Source organism: Pinus tabuliformis, chromosome 8 (assembly GCF_031772625.1).
Source record: "Pinus tabuliformis cultivar Carrire ecotype Pingquan chromosome 8, CPIR1, whole genome shotgun sequence".
Taxonomy (NCBI): domain Eukaryota; kingdom Viridiplantae; phylum Streptophyta; class Pinopsida; order Pinales; family Pinaceae; genus Pinus; species Pinus tabuliformis.
The window spans coordinates 2076887161-2076911073 of NC_142294.1; the positions used below are offsets into that span (position 1 = coordinate 2076887161).

The 23913-nt window shown below is 39.5% G+C and overlaps 1 protein-coding gene across 2 annotated transcripts in view; it reads right to left on the bottom strand.

Moving 5' to 3' along the window:
• Positions 1–23913, bottom strand: part of ABCC13 (multidrug resistance-associated protein 11) — a 547614-nt gene that overhangs the window by 482635 nt on the left and 41066 nt on the right. For both annotated transcript variants that reach the window (XM_089375024.1, XM_089375023.1), the window contains exons 4-5: positions 10052–10243; positions 9757–9888 (exon numbers count right to left, since the gene is read on the bottom strand). In XM_089375024.1, the coding sequence (XP_089231150.1) occupies positions 9757–9888; positions 10052–10243 (324 nt within the window). The remainder of the gene's footprint in view (positions 1–9756; positions 9889–10051; positions 10244–23913) is intronic.

The following is a 23913-nucleotide window of genomic DNA, read 5'->3' on the forward strand; positions in this document are numbered from 1 at the left end:
AAACCTTTTGTTCTCATAGGACCACATAAATCAGTATGTATTAGTTCCAATGGACATGACACAAAATGTTCCTTTGTCTTGAACTCAACTTTTGTTTGTTTGCAATGCCGACAAGATTCACATATCATATTGGTAGGTTTTCAGATTTTCGGCATTTCTCTAACTCCTTCCTTTTTGCTGATCTTGACCAATTTGTCAAAATTTATATGTCCCGTTCGTTTGTGCCATAACCTGCTCTCATCTTATTTTGCCAAGAAACACCCTTTAGGTGTCTCATCCAAAATATATACGTCGTTTGGAGCTCTACTTGTTGTAGCCGCAATTTTACCAAATTTGCCTTTCCTAATTTCACATTTCTTCAAGTTGAATAACATTGTGTGTCCTTGATTGCACATTCGTCCAACACTGAGCAGATTGTGATTCATATTTTCAACCAGCAACACATCCTTTGCTAATGCATCCTTGCTTCCAAGAGTGATCGCACCTGCTTCTATGACGTTTGAAGACCCATCATTTCCAAAAGATATTGTTCCATCCTTCTTTTCTTTCAAGGATATGAACTTATTTCTATCTCCAGTCATATGCATTGAGAAACCATTGTCAACATCAGTGTTGTTAAAATCGCGATTTTATCGGAAAAGCGCGATTTTTTCATCTGCCCGATCAAATCGCGGTTTTTATCCGTAAAAATCGCCACTTTTTTTATACCGATTTTTATCGAAAAAATCGTGATTTTTTGAAAACATCGCGATTTTTTCCAAAAAATCGCGATTTTTAATGAAAAAATCGGCAGAGGCGCGGGCAGCGGGCTTTTATATGGCAAATTCGATTTTTTTTTAATTCATTGTGCTGTCGCCGCGCGGAGGAGGAGGAGAAGAGGTGAGGGAGAGGAGCTGAAGGGTTTCCGTCGGATTTGGGAGCGAATCCAAGCATTTTTAGGAGGAATCCAAGCCAAGATCACCAATTTGTCCATAAAAGAGGTATGTAGATTAATTTTTTTTGGTTTTGTTTCTATAAAAACTTTGGTTTTCATTGTTTTTAAAGAATTTTTTGAAATTTTTCATTGATTTGGGATGGGTAATTTGTTATGACTATGAGAACCAATTTTTTATTTTTATTTTCTCATTTTCTTTAAACATTGTTTTTTTTTTTTGAATTTTCATTGTTTTTTGGCATTTGCCATTGGCATTTGGTTGGGTAACTTGGGTTTAGAAATTGGGATTTTGGAAATAATTAACTTGTAATTTTGCAAATGCTAAATTGTAATTTGTATTATGTAATCCTAAATTCCTATTTCCTAATCCTTATTTTTAATTTTTTCCATAGGTTTGCAAATTCAAAATTCAAAAACAAACATGCCAAGGAAATTGGATCCTTTCTGGGAATATGGTGACCCTAAAACTCCGAATGATAGACAAAACTTGTATTGCAAGTTGTGTGGAAAGGAAATATTCGGGGGGGTGTACAGGTTGAAGTTCCACCTTGCACAAATCCCTGGACATGATGTGGGGCCCTGTCTAAATACAAATGCTGAAATTATCCAAAAAGCCATGAGAGCATTGGGAGAATTAGAGCACACTAGAGAGGCCAAAGAAGAACTCAAAAGGCAACTAAAAAGGTCAGCTGAAGGAAGTGGGCCAAGTGGCACTGGTTCTACTGCAGCGTCAGTCAATCCGGTAGCTGCATCATCATATTTTGTTCCTCGAACCACACCTGGTTCACAACCAACTATTGGTTCAATGCTAAAAAGAACTGAAAAAGAACAAGCTGACAAGTTGATGACAAAATTTCTCCTCTGGAGTGATATTCCTTTCAGCATTATAAGGAATAATCCATTTTTCCAACCTACTGTTGATGCTATTGCCAGTGTTGGCCCGGGGTACAAAATCCCTTCTCTTCATGATTTCAGAGGCCGGCTTCTTCAAGATGAAAAGCGTGACTGCACCCAAAGATTGGAGGATTTTAGGGCATCATGGGCACAAACAGGATGCACTGTTATGTCAGATGGTTGGACTGACCAAAAGGGGAGAACCCTTATAAACTTCTTGGTTAGTTGTCCCAAGGGGACTATGTTTATCAAATCTGTTGATGCAACTCATCAAATCAAAGATGCAAAAACTTTATGTGATTTGCTGGATGTGTTTATTTTGGAGGTGGGTGCAGAAAATGTTGTCCAAGTCATAACGGACAATGCTGCAAATTATGTTGCTACTGGTAGAATGCTTATGGACAGGCATCCTGCTTTATTTTGGACACCTTGTGTTGCCCATTGTATTGATTTGATGTTAGAGGACATAGGGAAAATTCCCTTTGTCAAAGAGGTTGTTGACTCATCAAAAAGCATCACAAAATTTATTTACAATCACACATCTGTGCTTAGCTTGATGAGAAAATGCACCAACAACAAAGAGTTGGTGCGCCCCGCCATTACACGGTTTGCGACGAGTTTCATATCTCTTCAATCCCTCTTGAATTCTATGTGGGATTTGAAGAGAATGTTTCTTTCAGAGGAGTGGCGTGCTTCGTCAATGAGCCGCAAACCAGAAGGAGAGGCCGTCTGCAGACTAGTTTCATACCAGGAAGACTTCTAGACGGGAGTGCAGGAGGTGTGCGCTGTTACAGAACCTTTGGTAAAGGTTCTTCGGTTGGTTGATGGTGAGAAGCCCGCAATGGGCTATTTGTATGAAGCCATGGACAGGGCCAAAGAAGCCATTCGGTCCTACTATGATGACAAGGGAGATGATGGGTTCCAGAGACAACTCCTTCTATGGAACGTCATTGATGAGCGATGGAACAACACACTCCATCGTCCCATTCATGCTGCTGGGCTTTTCCTGAACCCTGCATTTTCTTATGCATGTGGGTTTAATTTTGATGTTGAGGTCGTGGAAGGATTATTAACCTGTGTCCAGAAGATGGTGAGATCTCCAGAAGAACGTATGGAGATCTCTAGACAAATTGAGCAATATAAGTTGTCAGGTGGCACATTTGGCTTTGAGATGGCTGTCATTGATAGGACGGTTAAAATGCCAGGTATTTTTTAGTTTGTAGTATGTACTTTGTAACTTTGTTTCAAATTTCATTATTTCTTCAAATTCCATTTTTTTCTTATGTTTATTTAAAATTTTATTTGTAATTTTGTTGTAGACGCATGGTGGAAGATGTATGGTGGCAGAGTACCCCTTTTGCAAAATCTTGCCGTACGCATCCTCAGCCAAACATGCAGCTCCTCGGGATGTGAGCGCAATTGGAGTGTATTTGAAAAAATACACAACAAGAAGCGCAATAGGTTAACACTTAAACATTTAAAATATTGCAAATTTCCAAATAAATTTTTGAATTCATTAAAGTTTTAAACAATATTTTTTTTATAATATTAATTATTAATTATTAATTTATTATTTCATGAACTTTGTACAGGTTGGAGTCCCATAGACTTAATGACATGGTCTATGTCTACTACAATCTTCGATTGTGGGTGAAACAGCTAGAGAAGACACCTAATACGGAAGCCATCTCATTGGATGGGATTGACACCACTGCTGAATGGAGGGTTGAGACCGAGAGGCCTCTCATGGATCCCACTGAGGATTGGTTAGTGCAGGATGAGGGGGAGGAGGAGGGGGAGGAGGAGGAGGAGGAGGAGGAGGAGCAGGAGCAGGAGCAGGAGCAGGAGGAGGAGGAGGAGGAGTTGGAGGAGAAGGAGGAGGAGGTGACACCGCCTACCCGGGCTACCACTACCACCAGTAGAGGACGTGGTCTCCGTCCACCTCAGCCTCCTGTAGCTGCTACTACTAGTTCTTCAGCTTCTAGAGCACGTCAGACTCCACTGCCATTTCCACCAGCACAGGCACCAGCTTCTACATCTAGAGGGAAAGAGAAAGCTGTGCCATATTCTCGCAAGAGGGGCAGAGGAAATCAATAGGATTAGACTTTCATTTTATTGTATATGACATTATGACATGATGAGATACATTATCATATTTTTTGTTGATATTTTGAGGCTGAGTTGGACTTGGGACTCAGGACTTACTATTCAGGACATGATTCAATGTTATGTGTGATTTTAGCGCTAGAAATGATATTAAACATCTTATATATTAGTTTTTTTTATCATATTTATGTGTCAATGTATTTATTTTATGTTGTAGATGGTTTAGATATTAAAAAAATTGAAAAAAAATGAATATTTTTGTGCCAAACGCTTTTTTCCCGCTTTTGTCGATTTTTTCCGCTTTTTTCCCGGCGCCGATTAAATCCCGATCGCGCTTTGTGCAACATTGGTCAACATACCATACGTTTATGTTGCTTTGAGCCTTGAGAGCGAGAGCACACCTTTCAGTCTTCCTTTTCCATACTTGTTCATTCTGACTTTGCGAGAATTCCTTTGAAGAACTTCCAAATCTGCAGTCTTTGGCCAAGTGTCCAAAACTTTTACATTTGTAACATTCGACATCATCTCTCAAATGATCAAATATGTTGATATTCTATTGAGTTCTAAAATATCCATTTCTGAGAGATCTCCTGGAATTATATTCATTCCAAACATACATGCGACATTCTGCAGCTCTATGTCCAAACCTTCCACATGAATAACAATGACCATAAAAGATAGGTTGATACCTGGGAGGAAATCTTCTTCAAGGAATTGTCTTCCAAGGTTCTTCCTGTGAGCCTTGATCTCTTGATCTAGCTGGGAGATCTACCTGCTTGGTAGATTTTGCATATCCATCTTCTTTATTTGTCATAGAAGGATTTGACTCATTTTTGAATTTTTCTTTGTAACCAAGACTAGTCTTGTTGCTGCATGATCGTTGGGCTGATGAGTTCATCCAAAGTCTTTGAGTTGTTGGTGTAGTTTTGAAGATTTTTTCCATTTTTTACTTCCTTTCATAAAGAAACGATTTCAGCTTCCAATGCTTGTCTTTCCTTGTTGCTTTCCTTTAATTCTTTCCTGAGCAATTCTTCAATTTGTTTGTATTCTTCAACCTTGATTTTAAGATTTAGAACATGTTCCCTTTCTGTCTTTAATTTGTCTTCAAGAGTGTTGAAGTGCTTCTTCTCGGCCTTGAGCTCTTTGATAACCCTGATCACTTCATTTTGAAATTTAACCTCAGTCATTTCTTCTTTTTCGTCTCCTTCTTCGTCAAGTGCCTCTTGCTTATTGTGCTTGGCCATAAAAAAATACTCTTCCGTTGAATTCTTCTTCGTTATCGCTGTCTTCTTCGAATGAGGAGATATCTTCTTTGGAGAAGAAACTTTTCTTAAACCATTTCTTCTTGCTTTGCTTGTTGAACTTCCTAGTACTTTTCTTTCCTTTCGGGACAGTGGGAATCTCGTTAATCCATTCATGTGCGTCACTAATTAGATGACGAGGCATTTGGCTACCTTAAGAGAGTCGTAGTTACTTCTGTCGTTTACCCGTGCTTGGTTGAATTTCTTCACTTTGACAGTCAGAGCACTTGTAACACCCTCTGGGGTAAATGTGCATATAAACAACATAATAGGAACAAAAATACAATAAACATATCAGCCATCAAAATCCATATATATATATATATATATATATACACATTTGCAAATGAAAATCAAGGGAATGAATTTTTCATTAATAAATGCAATGAACCAATCAGTGATGGGACTACCACGTTCCACCCGACCATAGATTGGCTGAGCCAAGTATCTCTTTAGCCAATCACCCCCGTGCCATATTCCAAGCATGAATGTGGGACTCATAGAACACATCAAAAACACCAATCAATGTGGATGCCACTGGAGTTCTCCGCCTACACCGTGAGGAATTTGAGTGCCTCCTAGTCTCTCAAGCTTTACCGTGCATCCGCAGTCTAATCCAGGGATCACTAGGCCCTACACCGAGACATACTCTCCAAGCTTTACCGTGCATTCCATCCTGGAATCACTAGGCCCAATGGAGAGAAAATCCACCTCTTGGCTTTACCGTATATCTCGCCATTCACCGGCAAGGATTCCTAGGCCCACCGAGGCACACAATCTGGCTTTACTGCAACCCACAGTCTGATTCAGGGGTTACTAGACCAGTGGCTTCGTGCATCCTCAGTCTGGTTCAAGGACCACTACCACCATGTGTTTGTCAATTCGGAGATCCACCCCACTTAGGTTTGAATCCAATCCGGCAATCCCCCACAAAACACATGAGAGAACCCATCTCATCAAAGCTATTAGGAAACGGCAAGGCTAGGCTGAAAATACTGTCACACCTAGCAAAACCCATGCCATGGTAGAAAAGAAACACATGCAATCCCATGCATGCCAAATCTAGCAAGGAAAATACACATGCAAGTTGATACCTGCAATGAAGCCTGTTGTAGCTGCTTTATCCTAGCTTTCCCTACTTGATCTTTTCTTCCTATTTAGTTCTTTGACTTTCTTGCTCCAATGCCAAAATGCTCCAAGAAAAATCTAAGTGTCCAAGAGTATGAGAGAGAGAGAGAGAGAATAATGAGAGATCTCCAAAGCTAAACTGACCAAGTCATCACACTGAAAGGTAGAAGCTTGCCCACTGATCCTCAGAAGCCTTTTTATTAATGAGGCCTCTATTTTCTTCATTTTCCATTATTTTCCTTCATTTTCCTCCTCACATGCAACCTATGACCTTTCACCTCCTTTTTCTCCTATTTTCCATTATTTTCATAAATAAATGTGCCAAAATAATTTTTTGCCTCTTTAATGCCTTAGCCATTGCCTTTGCCAATTTCCTTAGCCATAAACAACCAAATGAATACCCCCAAGATGTCTTGCCCACCATTCATCTTGGAATATGTGTCCCATCATCCATGGTATTTGTATATTTTTACATGGAATTTTCACAAGGGTTGTTACAGCAATGGGCAGAAATCACATTGTGTCAGCGTCCGCAGGGACCATCGCAATGCTTTGTTTTAATTAAACAGTCAGATTCCCCTTGTTCGTACCAGTTCTAAGTCGACTATTCGACACCTAGGGAAAAGCCCCCGGTAGGGGGCATTCTACACCCATAGCCAATCGGCACGCGACTACCTGCCCTCGCCACGAGAGTAGCTGGGGCAAACTGCCGACAGCCCATGGAGTAGCAGTGCTGAGTTGCCGGAGTGAGATCGAGTGATCTTGCAATGAGGGGCAGGGATAGTAGTCCGAAGGAGTGTTTACCAAATCCGGAGAGTACAAGGCAGAGAAGGCATAGAGAGGTTTAGGGAGGCAACTATAATTAATATAAGAAAAAATTTAGCATCTATAGTTAATAATAATATCTTACATATATAATTTATTTTTAAATTATTTAATAATTTAAAATTATATATATATATATATATTAATAAAATGATTATATAAATATTTTTAATATAATATTAATTCATTAAATATATAACTTATTAACTATTCTCACACATATATTATATAATATAAAAACTTTATGTTATATATAATTAATATATAAAAAACGTATCACATATGATAACAATATTTAACACAAGTTATATTATCTTGTGCCTATCTCACGATATTATGAGTTACGAGCCACGACCTATTTAAAAACCATTATTGAACAGGCAACAGAATGTGCATGCACGCGAAACAACCACAATTGCAACTTCGCATATTAAACATTTTCTGCCCTTATACATCACAATTTAGCATCACCTTCGTTGTTTAGATGGAAAGGAATAAACATAATAGTGTTTTAGCAAATTAGCAGCCTGGAAAGGAAAGCAATGCACTGGTCAAAGTTTGCAGTAGTTGGGATGGAAGAGAATTTGTCCCTGTTTTTTGCAGGTGATTCATATGGTGAGGAAGAAAGATGAAAAAAACTGGAGATAAAGGGTTTTTACATTTTGAACCCTTACTGCGCGGAAATGGCAGCGAATTTCTCACTCGAATTTGAATTTTTTTAAGTTTGTTGGATTTCGCCAGCGGCGAGTCTGTGGGGCTGAGTATGGCTGAGTCACTCATTTCGTAGCAGACTCGGTCATACGTGGCCCACTCAGTGTGTACTCGCTAAGTCATGCTACATTGGGTTCTATTTAGCTTATATTTAAATCTTAGCCATCAAAAACCAATATGTTTAGAGTTTCAAGCATATTTTTGACCTGAGTGTTCTCTTTAATATTTTTTACCTATAATCCTAGGTTTTTTCTCGCATATTTAACCTAAATTCATTTTATTGGACAAATCATAAAATACGCCTTGTTGATTTATATTGCTGCATAATTAGGACTAGACCTTTTGTTTTGGTTGGCTGTTATATGCCTTGTAACTTTCAGATCTTAAAAGTTAATCAAACCCTAAATTAATTCATTATTTTAGACCTATTTTCGACTAGTTTATAACTCATATTGAGGGCTGAATTTTATTGCTGTTGTAACTTGTTTACTACTACCTTTTTATACAGGTTTTACAACATCCATTGGTACTTTTCAGATTTGAGTGACTTGGAAATTGCTTTAAATGAGATTGTTGCTTGGTGAACCCCCTAAATCAGCCCTAGAATACCTTAAACCAAATCTAGAATTGACGATCATTAGCCACCTAAATCCTAACTCGTTTGATACATCTCTTTGGTGGTGAATTGCATAGATACTTAAAAGGCCTTAGACTTTATTGTGTCTTGCCTTAGAATCCTAATCCCTACTAGGAAAGCCTCTGTTGTGTTGGATTTATCCTACACTAAAATGAGGGAAGTTGTTGCTAACATTACAATGGAAACACTTCCGATGTTCCACTAAGGCTTGGTGCTTTGTGAATGCTTTGCACTAAGGTGTTAGATTTTGTGATAATAGTGTCCATCTTGCAGCTTTTGGTTGCAAACCTGTACTTTATGTCACCTTCTCTTATGATCTGATTGCAACCACAAAGTCGATCAATTCTGTCACTTTATCTTTTCATATCTATCTGCATCACAACATAAAATTGTGGCATTCTTTGCAAGGCAACTGGACCTTGCAGAATTTAATGATGCTTGTGGTTTTTACTTAGCATATTTTTCAACTTGTACAAACCTCACCTAGCAAAATCAAGCTTAATTATTTGACTCAGATTAGACCTTCCTCCAACCTTCGATAAGGGATTTTTTTTCTGTATTTGTAGCCAAGGATACCATTTACTTGAATTTATGTATTATACATCCAGAATAGTGTGTTAATTTACTGGTTAAAGACACTTGCATCAAATAAAATAAAATAAAAACCACAACTTCAAATAGGAGAGAGAAGACATCCCATCAACATTATGTCTAGACGTATTTAATGTTTAGGAATAACTGGAAACTGAGACAGACCAAAAAATATCTCTAAAAGTATTTAATGTGTATGGAAAACTGGAAACTGAGACAGACGAAAATAAAATTGTATGCTTTTTCACTAGCTTAACCTTCAAAAATATTGATAATATGACATGATTCTATAAAAATATTTTAGTTTGATCCCTTTCAGGGAAGTTCCAACATCTAGTAATGTTGCCTACCTATTAACTAAGAAAACAATATATCCACTGCAAAACAAAAGAAATACTTGTACTGGAAAATTTATTGCAGGAATGAACTTTTCAATTCAATTTAAGCTTAAATTTCTCCACTAAACACTAAACACAATTAAATTATTCTACATGTCTCTTACATGGGCGAAACAAATTTCAGGGTAACAACAATGGCCTAAGCTTTCCATTTAGCGATAAAACCCAATTATATGCAGTCCCAAAGTACCAAAAATGAAAAACTTTTGATATCACACAAGCACTCAATACCTCTGATGATGTGCAGACTGTCCACAAACGAGGCAGGTCTAGGAAAGGCTTTATAAACCACCAGATACATAGAACCCAATTTTGTGTTAGAATATAGCGTCTTTCATATCTCATTATAATTAGAATTCCCACCTGTACATGAGTAAAATACAATAAATTACAAAAAAAAATCTTTGCATACTGAAAAATGTAGAATAAATATATGTATTCAGAAATCTACATCAGAAACTTTTGATGAGTTCATATCAAAATATTTCATATAATTATCAAGGTTTGTCTTACAACTTCAACTTACCCAAGTTGCGAGTTGTGAACTTTGGAAAAGCCATTCATGATAAACAAACTCTCCTCCTTGAAGGACTATAAAGAGCATCGTGGATATATCCAAAATGCAAAGACAGATTCCAAAAACAGGTATAGTATTCAACCACTTTATTTTTTGAGGATGTTTTGACCTCTCTTGAATTTCAACAAATGATTGGTCATCCTGAAACAAAGATCCAAAAAGGGGACCCATAGAAATCATTAAGGCAAAATTAAACTAAAAATTGAATGGGAAGACACAGAGAATAAAACACAATTTATAACCTAAATTATAGATATATTTAGTAATAGAAATAGGTATGCTCCACAAACCTGCTCATATGACATCTAAAGGTTTAATATTTGTCAGTAACAAAATTCAAGATTAACAATATTGTATAGAGCTTTAATAAAAAGATTGCGGGCCACCAATAGAGCCTCTGCAAGCTCAGGCAAAATTTGTTCAAAACTCAAAAATTATGGGTTAACATAGGCTATAACATCCATACACATAAAGCCACAAATTAAGATTCCATAATCAAAAGATAACTAACAACAACAAAACAAAAGGCCAAATCCCAACTGTTGAGAAATCTAGGGCATTAGGATTATGAGATTACTCTTTGATGATCACTACTTGGGAATGCTTTTTACTTCGTTGGATTAGGGTCTTCTCTTTGCTTAGATTATTATAGTGTTCTTCTTCATCAAACAACTACCAAAGCATAAACAATAAGGAGACAAGAGACACAGAATGTAGGCGATCAGCCAGGGCCAAAACCTCTCCAACCTTCAGAGGAAAACCCAAACAAATTCTTCTTCCCATAGAATTTTTCAAGTGACAAATTCCAAGACAAAGACCCTTGACCTATTAACCTCTCCAAGACCAAGTCACAAAGCTTCCTTGATTTGTTTCTTCTTTCTTGAGTCAACGATGGTCAAACTGCTTGCTTCTCCCTCCTTGGCTATCCTTCATATTTCGGCTTCTTGGATCAGACCTGCAACCCTCGGCCTCTTCAAAAACCCTAGTTGCAGCATGTGTGATGGATGTTGACCAACTTTTGTAACTTGTTTTCCCTTCGCTTGGATGGAAAGACTTCCTCATGTAATTTGGCTTGATGAATACTATGACTTCTCCCTTCATTTGCCTCCTAGGATAGCTTTGCTAGCCTTGGCCCTTTTCTGCAACAGATGACATCAATTTCCTTCACACGTGTGAGGTATATTAGCTCAAAACAGATCAGAAATAACTCGGATATGCTTCTCATTCTTTCGCTTGGTGATTAGCTTCCTTTCTTCTTATCTTCGCACTTCTATCTTTCTTTTATTATGCTTGGTCGACTAATGTCCTAAAGGAGGCTGAGATCCTTCAATATATACTATATAGTGATCTGCCAATAGAAATAAGCATACTTGTGCCAAGGGGTAGGTAGACTTGCCATACTAGAAACATCTCCATCTCTTTTGAAGTCCGACATGAGGTATAGATTGTGACAAGGTCTTGGAGGGTTTGTGACACAATTAACTTCACTTTTTACAATGTATAATATGCCCAAATGGGTCTTCAATACTTGACATTGACTCAATAGACTTTATGACTTGATAACAAAACCTAATAGCTCACAATGGGAGCTTTAACTATAAAAATAAAATTCCTTGATCATGAAACCCATGACTCAAGTATAACATAAATAATTTTGTTTTTCTTCTTTACATCAATTGCACAAAATCACGATTACACGTCATTATGAAGACCGAACCCAGTTACATTTTTCAACGCTCCCTCTTAATTAGCGAGGTATTCATAATCTATACAAGGTACTTGGACCTTCTCAATCTGAAGAGTTCTCCTAAGAAGAGTCGGATTGGTAACCCATCTGTTTAGCATCATATCCTCCAACATTGTCACATACCAAGGCCTTTACTAACAACTCTATCTCTCCACAAGATCAGAGCACAATGCTGGAGAGACCAATGATTTATAGACACCGTCATCATTGTCTCTCTCGATACATACCCTACCCAGGTTCTCAGAGTGTGTTCCACCAGGGCTATTCTTATCTTGGATTCTCAGTCCTCAAACAATATTGGTCCTCTATAACTACTCATATCTTGGATACCCTAACTCATCCTCAAAGAGTATCGGATGCAAGATGTTTACCCAAACCTCCATTCTGTCTTCCCAAGTGAAGACAAGAATAATGTGCCTATCTCTCCCTCTCAACTTTAGGAGGATATACCCATTCCATTGAAGGAATGTAACCAAGCTCCCTCTTAATCAGGGACTTTACCAAGCTCCCTTTTGACTAGGCACTTGCTTCCAGCAGCTTTCTCGGTGGAGATTATGGGATAACCAGCTACTTGTAGAACTCCTTTCTTTCATGTCATGAATTTCTTCTTTGTCATAGAGTCTACATCTTGTGGGACCTTTTCGTAGGGCATAGACTATCCATCACTTTCATCCATGAGTCAGTCATGTCATCATTCCATTCATTGGAAAGTGATCCATTACACCATATATGGTCTTCCTTCATGCCATGTTTCCTTAAGGATCTTTCATCCTGCTACATGGGCATTAGTTGTGGAAGACATCCACAGCTCTTCCCTTGGCAGCCTTGTATAAGCCCATCCAGATATTATTCAAAAATAAGAAATAAACATAATTACCTTTGTGATGGTCTTTCATCATGACATCTTTCTGTTTGCATCAGCATCCGGCATACATATTGACACATCTCCAAAAGATATATATTATCAAGGGTCTCTTTCTTTTTCAGACTTCATCAGGGTCTTCATATCTTTCATGGAGATATCATAGTCAAATCTTTCAGTCCTTGGATGTTGATCGCCTTTTCCATGGTTGGATATTTCATGATCTCTTCTTTTCTTTCTTCCCACATTTCTTTTCCAAGAACCTCCAATCAGAGTTCCTCCATTTCTTGTCAACCACCTCATATTTCATATGAGTACATATTATGTTGATTTCATCCAGTCAACGTGTGACCCATGCTCTCGAGATAGAGCATTTATCCATGTTACCTGCAACCATATGAGATGACTCTATTTTATCAAATACAAGCATACATACCTCATTTTCCTTTAGGTCATCTAGACATCCTTTTGATTGATGTATGATGTGCTTTGTATTAGATGATTTTTTTTTCGCTTTTCTCATAGGTACCATTTATGCTTCTAATGAGGTTACCAAGAGCTATTGTTGATTTTGGGTAGCATTGGATGTGCTCTAGGCCTCAAATTTTGCAGGGAGGCTTGGGCGCATGTATTCCAAAGAACCCACAAAGCATTTTGGAAAATTCCACCCAGAATTTTTTTTATTAAAATAATTAATAATTTTTAATTGGCTCCTAAGTCTAAACTTGGGAAATTAAAAATATTAATAGGTATTAATTTAATTGTGGGTGTAGCTTCTACAAGAAGACGAGGATCAAGCTAAAATGATATTATCCATTGATTAGCTTTTAATTTGGACCGTTGAATGTCAACGAGAAGATTATTTAAAGAAGCTTGAGGGTCATTTGGAAAACACACTGAGAGATCAAGAGATCGAATTTCTGAAGTCAAAAGTTCTCAGGAGGAAATTCTAATTGAGTAGATTTCTTGCAGTCAAGGGGCAGAGACAGCATCTAGAGAGAGAGAGATTTTCTCAACCGAGAATCATCAGCAGAGAGTGATCCAGTAGCTCTCACGCAAAGGCTGACGCAGGGCCACGCAGAGGCAGCACAGAGGGTGAGAGAGAATCTGAAATTTTATAGCAGAGTCAGTTTCAGAAGCCAAGAGCCGCGGTGTGAGACCGGGAGGCTGAAAGCGGTGACTCCAGGCAGTAAATCGATCAATTGGCTGGGTGACGCAGTGCCTAGAAGGGATGACGCAATGTGTGAGGACTGTGAAGAGGCAGCAAAGGGCCTGCTAGAGGCACCTCATCCAGTGACAAGATCAACCAGGATTTTTCTCAATGATTGTGTGAGGTAATCTCATAAATCTTTATGCCAGTATTTCTCTCTGTAACTGAATAACCCTTGAGGTATTCAGAGATGTATTCAGAATTTGCTACTGCTTAATAATAAAAACCTTCTAATCTGTTGCACTAGTTTTCCCGCATTGGGTTTTTCCGGGGACATTTGTCCAAAAATAATGGTGTTATTGTGTAGTATTTTCTTTCTTGCTCAGTCTCTTGTTTCACATACAAATTAATTAAGTGAAGGTTGCAGCGTATGTATTTCAATATTTGTCGTAGGAGACTGCAAATAACTTGTTCATGTAAATCTAACAAGTAAGAGAAATATCATCAGTTGTTGCAGTAGGGATTCCGGTTTAGGAATTTTCACAGCTATATCCTTCCATAGGTGACTGTCATAGACTTCTATCTTTCATGCTTCTCTATGATAATTTCACGAGCTCTTCATTTCAATGCTTCTATGATGCCATGATGCATCCTATCATGCTCCTTAGTGACTCATGATAGCCATATCTTACAACAGAAAACTTGAAAAACAAAAACTTGAAAAGAACTAGGTGAGCAAGACTATCGTAATCATAGTAGAGATCTTTTACTTCCTCTTTCTTGGATTTCTTCTTTTCAACTTCCTCTACTTCTTCGATGATATGGGTTTCTTCTCTTCCTCTTTTGTTATTATCCTTCTTGATCTTAGGACAATCTCTCTTGTAATGCCCATATTTTTGACATCCATAGTATCGAACCTTGGCCATATTCTTCTTCTTTTTTCTGAGGACCAAACTTTCCGAATTTTCCCTTTCTTTTTGTCATTGTAGCATATGCTTGATTTTGCTCACATGATCCTACATCAGGTTTTTTCCTTCATCCTGGTTTCTTCAATCTTGCATAGTGACCATAGATCCTTGAATGGAGTGTTGAAATTTGGTACCGGAGGACAGGTGGTTCCCTTAGGCTTTGATCTTTGGCCTAGGAAAAAGTGTCCAAAAGAATTTAATTTTTCTCCTAAAGTAACTTTATAATTTTATAAAGTTAAATCTAATTTAAAAGTGACTTTAAGTGATAAAGTTACTAAGTCTAATTTTAAAGTGACTTTTATAAAGTCAATGAAAAATTAGAAAGGAAAAGTGACTTTGGAAATAAATGACTAAGTGGGTCTTTATTAAAGTGGGGTGAATTAAAAAATAGAAAGTGAGATTTAAATGAGCATTTAATCTCAACCATTGATCTAAATCTATTTCAGCCATTGGATTTAGAGATCACCCAAAAGTCACTTGGATCACCCAAAAGTCACTTGGAGTTATATTAAAGGAGGAAAAGGTCATTCATTCTTTCATGAGCAGATTGGGAGAAAGAGAGCAAGAGAGATTTATGAGCAGGGAGGAGAAAGAGACAGCAGCTTGGCACACATTCCAAGGCAGCAGTTGAGCAGATTTGTACAGCTGATTCAGCACATAGTGAAAGGCAGATTTTTGCACAAAAATCGAGGAGCAGTTTGCTGATTTTTCTGCACACAAAACGGAGGCCGTACAGCATTTATTGCTGTCCTGTTTGCTGTAATTTCCAGATTGCTGTGAGGCACGGGAAAGGAGATAAGTTGTAAATTTGCTTGCTGATTTTTGCTGAATAATTCTCACTGTAAAAAAGCAATTTTCAGAAATAAAGAAGAGCTCTCAAACTGGTTTTCCCCAAGAGTTGTAGGGGGTTTTTCCAGGGTCAAGTTGACCAAAAATATCAGTGTTTTAATGTGTTTTAATGGCTGTTTTTGATTGCTGATTTTTAATTCTGCAATTTCCAGCATTCTGAAAAATTTCCAGAATGTGTTTTCAGCAATATTTATTTTTTCCAGTCTGTTAAATGTATGGTTATGGGAATGGGCATTTAACTACATGTGAGAAATAAGGAGAAACTGAAAACCGGGGTGGGAAAACAGAAATTTTTACATGGTATCAGAGCTTGAGTGCTGAAAGGCAGTTTGGGACAGCAAAAGGAAAAATTACAGTTGCTGATTTTTCACTCAGAAAATTCCAGCAAGCTGATTTTTTCGTAAACAGCAGTTTTATCTTTACTACAGCAGTGCTATTTTTCAGTTTTAGGACAGCAGGATGTCATTGGGATTGAGGGTGGAGGATAGGTTGGATGGGCATATAAATTACAGCGTTTGGAAGGAAAGAATGCAGAGTATCTTTGAGGAGGCAGAAGTCTGTGATATCATGGTGCATACCGCACAGAACCCTGTTGTTGTGCCCACTGATGTTACTCAGTTCGCTGAGTATAAAAAGAAGAACAATAAGGGTAAGAGACTAATTCTAGATGGAATCAAAGACCATTGCATTCCTCATGTGAGAGGAAAGAGCAATGCCCATGAGATGTGGACAGCATTGTCCAATCTCTACCAGAGTACCAATGAGAACCGGAAGATGGTCCTGAAGAAGAAGCTGAAGAACATTAAGATGGGGAATGATAGTGCAGCTGGATATCTCACAAAGATTACCAATGTGAGAGATGAGTTGGCAGCGATTGGAGAGGCCATTCCACCCACTGAGTTGGTGCGGATTGCAGTGAATGGCCTCCCCCGTTCATGGTTGAACTTTGCTGATGGGGTTTGTGCACGTGAGTCCCTTCCCACATGGGAGAGGTTTTGGGATGATTGCATTCAGACAGAGATCAGGAAAGGTCAGCTTGGAGCAGCCAAGCCAGTTGAGCAGGATGAGGATGTAGCACTGGTGGCAGGAGGCAAGAAAGGCAAAGGGAAGAAGCAGGCTTCCACAAGCAGTGGTGGGGGCAAAGGCAAAGGTAAAGGTAAACAGGGGAACACACAGAAGGACTTTTCCAAGGTGAAGTGTTGGAATTGTCAAAAGATGGGACACTATGCAGTTGTGTGTCCGGAGAAGAAGAAGAAGAAGGGGAAGAACCAGGACGTGGCAGCTTCAGCAGAGATTGAGGACTTTGCAGGTCGTTTTGACCGGGAGTTTGCGTTCACTACGTGTGAGTCCTCTAGTGCAGGATCACCTGCCACACAGGTTCAGAGGGAGCATGCTTTTCCCTCAATTAGCAGAGCTTCTACAGGTATCTGGTATGTGGACAGTGGGGCTTCACGTCACATGACAGGAGTCCGTCAGTACTTCTCAGAGCTTTCAGAGAGTGGCACTGATATTGAGGTAGTACTCGGTGATGACAGAGTTGTTAGAGCAATCGGGGTGGGGACAGTGACATTTCAGAGGGAGTCCAAACCTCCCTTGAAGGTGTCAGAGGTTCTTTATGTGCCAGGGATGAGGAAGAACCTCATATCCATCTCAGCTTTGGAGGACAGAGGATATGAGGTATTGTTTAGGGGAGGACAGGTGTTGATGTATCCCAGGGGCACTCCAGCTGATTCAGCTAGAGTGATAGGTGTACGCCATGCAAAGGTGTACAAGTTTGCATTTCAGCCCCTTTTGGCATTGAGCAGTAGTACCGATAGCAGAGCTAGAAGTTCTGAGCTGTGTGAGATTTGGCACCGCGGGATGGGACATATCTATCATGGAGCCTTGAGGACATTGCGGGAGATCACTACAGGTGTGCCAAATTTCAGTACTGATCACTTTGATACTTGCAGAGGTTGTGCAATGGGCAAGTTTGCCAAATCCCCTTTTCCCAGCAGTGACAGCAGAGCGACGGGGATACTTGATTTGATTCATTCCGATGTGAGCGGTCGGATGTCTCATGTTTCCTTGAGTGGATATGAGTACTATGTTTTATTCATTGGTGATCACTCCAGGAGGACCTGGATTTATTTTTTGAAGACCAAGAGTGAGGTCTTCAACCGATTTCATGAGTTCAGAGCTCTTGTGGAGACTCAGACAGGTCGAAAGATCAAGTCCTTGAGGTCGGACAATGGAGGAGAGTACACCCTTGGAGAGTTTGTTGACTATTGTGTGGAGGCAGGCATTAGGAGGGAGTTCACTGTTCCTTACAACCCCCAGCAGAACGGGGTTGCGGAGAGGAAGAACAGATCCATCATAGGGGCTGCCAAAGCCATGATACATGATCAGGGGTTGCCATTGTTCTTGTGGGCAGAGGCCTGCAACACAGCTGTTTACTTGCAGAACAGGAGTCCGCATCGTGCCTTGGGGCACATGACTCCGGAGGAGGCTTTCTCTGGGAAGAAGCCTGATATTGGTCATCTTCATATCTTTGGATGCATTAAATACTCCTATATACCCAAGGAGAAGAGGACCAAACTAGAGCCCACCGCAGAGAAGGGTATCTTTGTGGGCTACAGTGAGACCTCAAAGGGCTTTCGGATTTACATTCCTGCACAGAGGAGAGTTGTTGTCAGACGGGATGTTTAGTTCGAGGAGGACAGGGCCTTTAGGAGGTCACGGGAGTTAGAGTATCTGGATCAGCCAGACCCTCAGCAGCAGTTGAGTCAGTCGCAGGGATCCAGTGGGCAGGGATCAGGAGGATCCGGAGGTACATCTATGAGGATGTCAGGTCCACCAGTGAGTAGTGGCTCACCGAGCCAGAGGGGTGGTGCTCCAGGCAGCATGCAGAGCAGTTCACTAGGGAGTCCACTGATGGACAGTTCACACGGTACCTCAGCTTCTACAGGTTCAGGTGCAGGCAGGAGGACAGCAGACAAACAGTCAGGAGTTCAGGCTACTGATGGTGATGAGGAGGAGGAATTTCATTCTCCTATGGGAGAAGCATGCTCAGGGAAGAGGAAGCCCAAGTGGCTTCAGGACACCTTGAGAGATGCCACATCTGTTGCTAAGCCGAAGAGGCCGGTCAGAGAGAGTAGACCACCTGAGAGGTTTTGTAGCTATATGGCGATGGTTACCAGCATCCTTGACTCTGAGCCTTCTAGCTATGAGGAGGCAGCTAGCCAGCAGGTCTGGAGAGAGGCCATGCAGGAGGAGTATTCTTCTATCATGAAGAATGATGTTTGGGAGGTGGTGTCGAGGCCTGAGGGCAAATCCGTGGTTACTTCCAGATGGCTTTACAAGGTAAAGCATGCTGCAGATGGCAGCATTGAGAAATTCAAAGCGAGGTTTATGGCTAGAGGGTTCTCCCAGGTAGAGGGAGTTGATTATGAGGAGACCTTCGCTCCCGTGGCTCGATATACTTCGATCCGCTCCATTATATCGATAGCAGTAGAGATGGGATGGAAGATCCACTAGATGGATGTGAAGACCGCATTTCTCAATGGCTTCATACAGGAGGAGGTGTACATTGAGCAGCCACAGGGCTTTGAGGTGCATGGGAAGGAGTCCCATGTGTGCAGACTGAAGAAGGCCCTTTATGGCCTGAAGCAAGCTCCCAGAGCTTGGTACTCCAGGATAGATACATATTTGCAGGGGATGGGTTTCACAAAGAGTGAGGCAGATCCGAACCTTTACCTTATTGTGATTGGTGAGGAGCCTCTCATTCTGGTGCTGTATGTGGATGACTTGATCATTACAGGTGCAGAGAGACTCATAGAGCACTGCAAGAGAGATCTTGCGGCGGAGTTTGAGATGAAGGACATCGGTTTGATGCATTACTTTTTGGGTTTGGAGGTGTGGCAGGAGGAGGGGCATTTCTTCCTGGGGCAGGGGAAGTATATTGTGAACATCCTTAGCAGATTCCACATGGAGGATTGTAGACCCATGTCGACACCGATGATCACCAACTGGAAGAAGCTTCATGCTTCGGATTCCGAGTTGGTGGATCCCACATTGTACAGGCAGCTGATTGGTTCCTTGATGTATTTGGTCAACACTAGACCAGATATCTGTTTTGCAGTCAACACGATGAGTCAGTTTATGTGTGAGCCTAGGAAGGTTCACTGGGTGGCTGCAAAACACATTTTGCGGTACTTGCAGGGGGCAGTGGATTATGGTCTGGACTACAGGCAGGGAGATGGAGTGAGATTGGCAGGATACACTGATTCTGATTGGGCAGGTTGTGCTTCTGATAGGAAGAGCACTTCAGGGTGTTGTTTTGGGTTGGGTTCAGCAGTAGTGTCATGGTTCAATCGGAAGCAGTAGTCAGTAGCACTGAGTTCAGCGGAAGCAGAGTATATGGCAGGCAGTCTAGCTAGTTGTGAGGCCATCTGGCTTCGCAAGATGTTGTTTGGCTTATTTGGTCAGCCGTTGAGACCTTCAGTGATTTACTGTGATAATCAGAGTTGCATTAAACTCGCGGAGAATCCAGTATTTCATGACAGGTCAAAGCATATCAGGATCAGATATCATTTGATCAGAGACTATGTTCAGAAGGGAGTTGTGAAACTTGAGTATATTTCCACTGATGAGCAGGTTGCAGATATCCTTACCAAAGCCTTACCACGGGTCAAGCATGTCTACTTCAGAGACAAGATGGGTGTGGTGAGGAACACCTTCCTCGGTAAGAGGGAGTGTTGAAATTTGGTACCGGAGGACAGGTGGTTCCCTTAGGCTTTGATCTTTGGCCTAGGGAAAAGTGTCCAAAAGAATTTAATTTTTCTCCTAAAGTAATTTTATAATTTTATAAAGTTAAATCTAATTTAAAAGTGCCTTTAAGTGATAAAGTTACTAAGTCTAATTTTAAAGTGACTTTTATAAAGTCAATGAAAAATTAGAAAGAAAAAGTGACTTTGGAAATAAATGACTAAGTGGGTCTTTATTAAAGTGGGGTGAATTAAAAAATAGAAAGTGAGATTTAAATGAGCATTTAATCTCAGCCATTGATCTAAATCTATTTCAGCCATTGGATTTAGAGATCACCCAAAAGTCACTTGGATCACCCAAAAGTCACTTGGAGTTATATTAAAGGAGGAAAAGGTCATTCATTCTTTCATGAGCAGATTGGGAGCAAGAGAGCAAGAGAGATTTCTAAGCAGGGAGGAGAAGGAGACAGCAGCTTGGCACACATTCCAAGGCAGCAGTTGAGCAGATTTGTACAGCAGATTCAGCACATAGTGAAAGGTAGATTTTTGCACAAAAATCGAGGAGCAGTTTGCTGATTTTTCTGCACACAAAACGGAGGCCGTACAGCATTTATTGCTGTCCTGTTTGCTGTAATTTCTAGATTGCTGTGAGGCACGGGAAAGGAGATAAGTTGTAAATTTGCTTGCTGATTTTTGCTGAATAATTCTCACTGTAAAAAGGCAATTTTCAGAAATAAAGAAGAGCTCTCAAACTGGTTTTCCCCAAGAGTTGTAGGGGGTTTTTCTAGGGTCAAGTTGACCAAAAATATCAGTGTTTTAATGTGTTTTAATCGCTGTTTTTGATTGCTGATTTTTAATTCTGCAATTTCCAGCATTCTGAAAAATTTCCAGAATTTGTGTTTTCAGCAATATTTATTTTTTTCAGTCTGTTAAATGTATGGTTATGGGAATGGGCATTTAACTACATGGGAGAAATAAGGAGAAACTGAAAACCGGGGTGGGAAAATAGAAATTTTTACATGGAGTAGCTTCCTTCCTCCCATAAATGCTTGATGTAAAGTTACCCCATTCCTCTGGTATGCATTTTGTACTACGGTAGTCATCTCTTTCTCAGACATTATTTCCCCCAGATCTTGAAGTTGATCCCTTATCGCAAATATCCTCATAAAGTATGAGGCTATTCCTTCTTCTTTTGATATCCTTAGCTTGTAGAGTTCTTGTCTTAATGAGATAACTTCTCCTGCAGTGCTTACAGAAAACAACTCTAACAATTTGTCATATATTTCTTTTGAAGTTTAGAGTTTAGATACATATGGAATGAGGGGATCCTTCACGGATTCTATTAGAATCCTTTGATCCCTTACTTTCCCTTTCATAAAGCTTGCAAGTGCTTGAGCAACTTCTTTTGGAGGTTTGGTGATTGAGCTATGTTGTCGCACAGAATGTCTGGGCACCGCGACAACGACTCAGTTCAGGGGCTGTTACCCTGATCCCCAATCTCTCTGTTTAAGTTGTCTCCCTACAGCAGGGTAAGGGGGGTAGACCCTATGGAAAAGTGGAATGAAGAAAAACTAGTTGGAAACCAGCCAGTTCAGGAGACACAGTGAAGGGATCAAGTACTTGATTAAGATTTAGCAAGACATATAGGATTTGATTAGATTTTAAATGATTGACACTAGTGCCTTATGGAGTCAACGATCTTGCTAGGGAAATTAAGACCAAGTAATGATTAGCAACTGCTGCCTAGATGAATGACTATTTTATATGAAATGCAGATCCTAAAACTAATGTGAGATGCAAGAATCTTGGTTAATTTTACTTAAATGCCTATTTAAATGTGAACCCTTCAATCCTTTCTGTGTTGAGCCTGATTTCGTAGTAATTGGCAGAGAGAAGATCAGGAGAAGCACACTAAGGTGTGATTAACGATATCTCTCCTGAAATTCTAACATACCCGGTGCCTCCGGCGCTGCAGAGAACTATGGCTCTGACGACTGCAAGGTCACCGTTTTAAGTACTATTAAAACAGGATTCTCAAGAAAAGACAGATGGAGATTTATCTGTCTATCGACCAAGCTTATGCTTGGAAGTAAATTTTATCTATGCAAAGTTAACTTATATGCAAATGCACCAGAAGATGAGATGAAGTTAGACTCAAGAATGGGAAAACACTTATGCCGCAAAAGCCCTCAATTACCCAAATGAAATGCTTGCCTTTTTTTAGATGAAGACTTAGAAAATAAACTCTTGAAGATACTATAGTTAAAACACCAGCTTATTTCAAATCTTCTTGATACAATTTAGCTCAAAGAGAACAAAAACAACTTTGCAATTCAATATCAATGTCAACAGATGCTCAAAAAAATACTCAGTTTATGAAACAAAGGATATGCATTTTATCACAATTCCATGACAAGGTACTTAATTTTCAAAAATTAATTTTTAGGACAGTAGTAAGAAAAACTTTATGACGGCAGCAATATGACAATGAAAACAGTAAGCTATCAATGATATCTTTATGCCAAAAATTTACCGAAATTTTTCCAAACATGCCCACATGAATTATCAAAAATTTTCAGCCTGTTATGATGTGATTTCCGGAATTATATCAGATCTGATATACTTATTACAGCCAGCAATTAAAACATGAAATAAGCCTACTGATGAATGTCCAACTCAAGAAATTAATTCCTTAATGTATTAGACAACTTAGGAATTGATTTTAGGCTACCCACATGAAATTTTTTCACTGTTATATTTCAGACTTCAAAAACAGAATTATTCAGAGATAACAGTGACCCAAAATGTAGATCTAGGCCAAATACTTGATACACATCAAACATAAATGACTTATTAATGTATTTAGCAATTTTTTAATTAATTTCAAACCACTTAGATGTGTTTTTCACCACTATTAAAAAAGTATATGATTGTTGTAGCAAACAGTGAGGAAAAAAGTGGTTTAGAGATCAAACCCTTAGGCCCTAGGCCTTGAAGATCACTTGCCCAAGTTGCCAAAAAAAATTCAATATCTGAAACACAATGTTTTACCAAATTTTTTGCAAAACCCACCAATGATTAGCTTCAGAAAATCAAATATTCAAATCAAAAATGAAGCAAGGGAATCTAGGGCCAATGAGAGCTAGCACTTGGCCCAATAGAACTAGCGTTGGGCTAGGAGAAGGCAGATCTGGGCTTAGGAGCTCCAAAACTTGAAACCCTTGTTCTGAAAAAAAATTATTTTGCTTCACATCTTCAGATTTATTGCAAAATCTTTAATGGTTGGCCTTGTAAAAAGATTTAGGATAAAATATTGCCCTCCAAGGCCTAGATCTATGTCAAAACGCCTAGATCTACCTGAAAAATCTCAGATCTGGAGATTTAATTAGCTGATTTCTCATATCTATTCCTGCAAACAATCTTTGAGCCCAGATCTTGCCCTCCAGGTTCTAGATCTAGCTTAGATTTGAAGATTTACTTGGCTGATTTC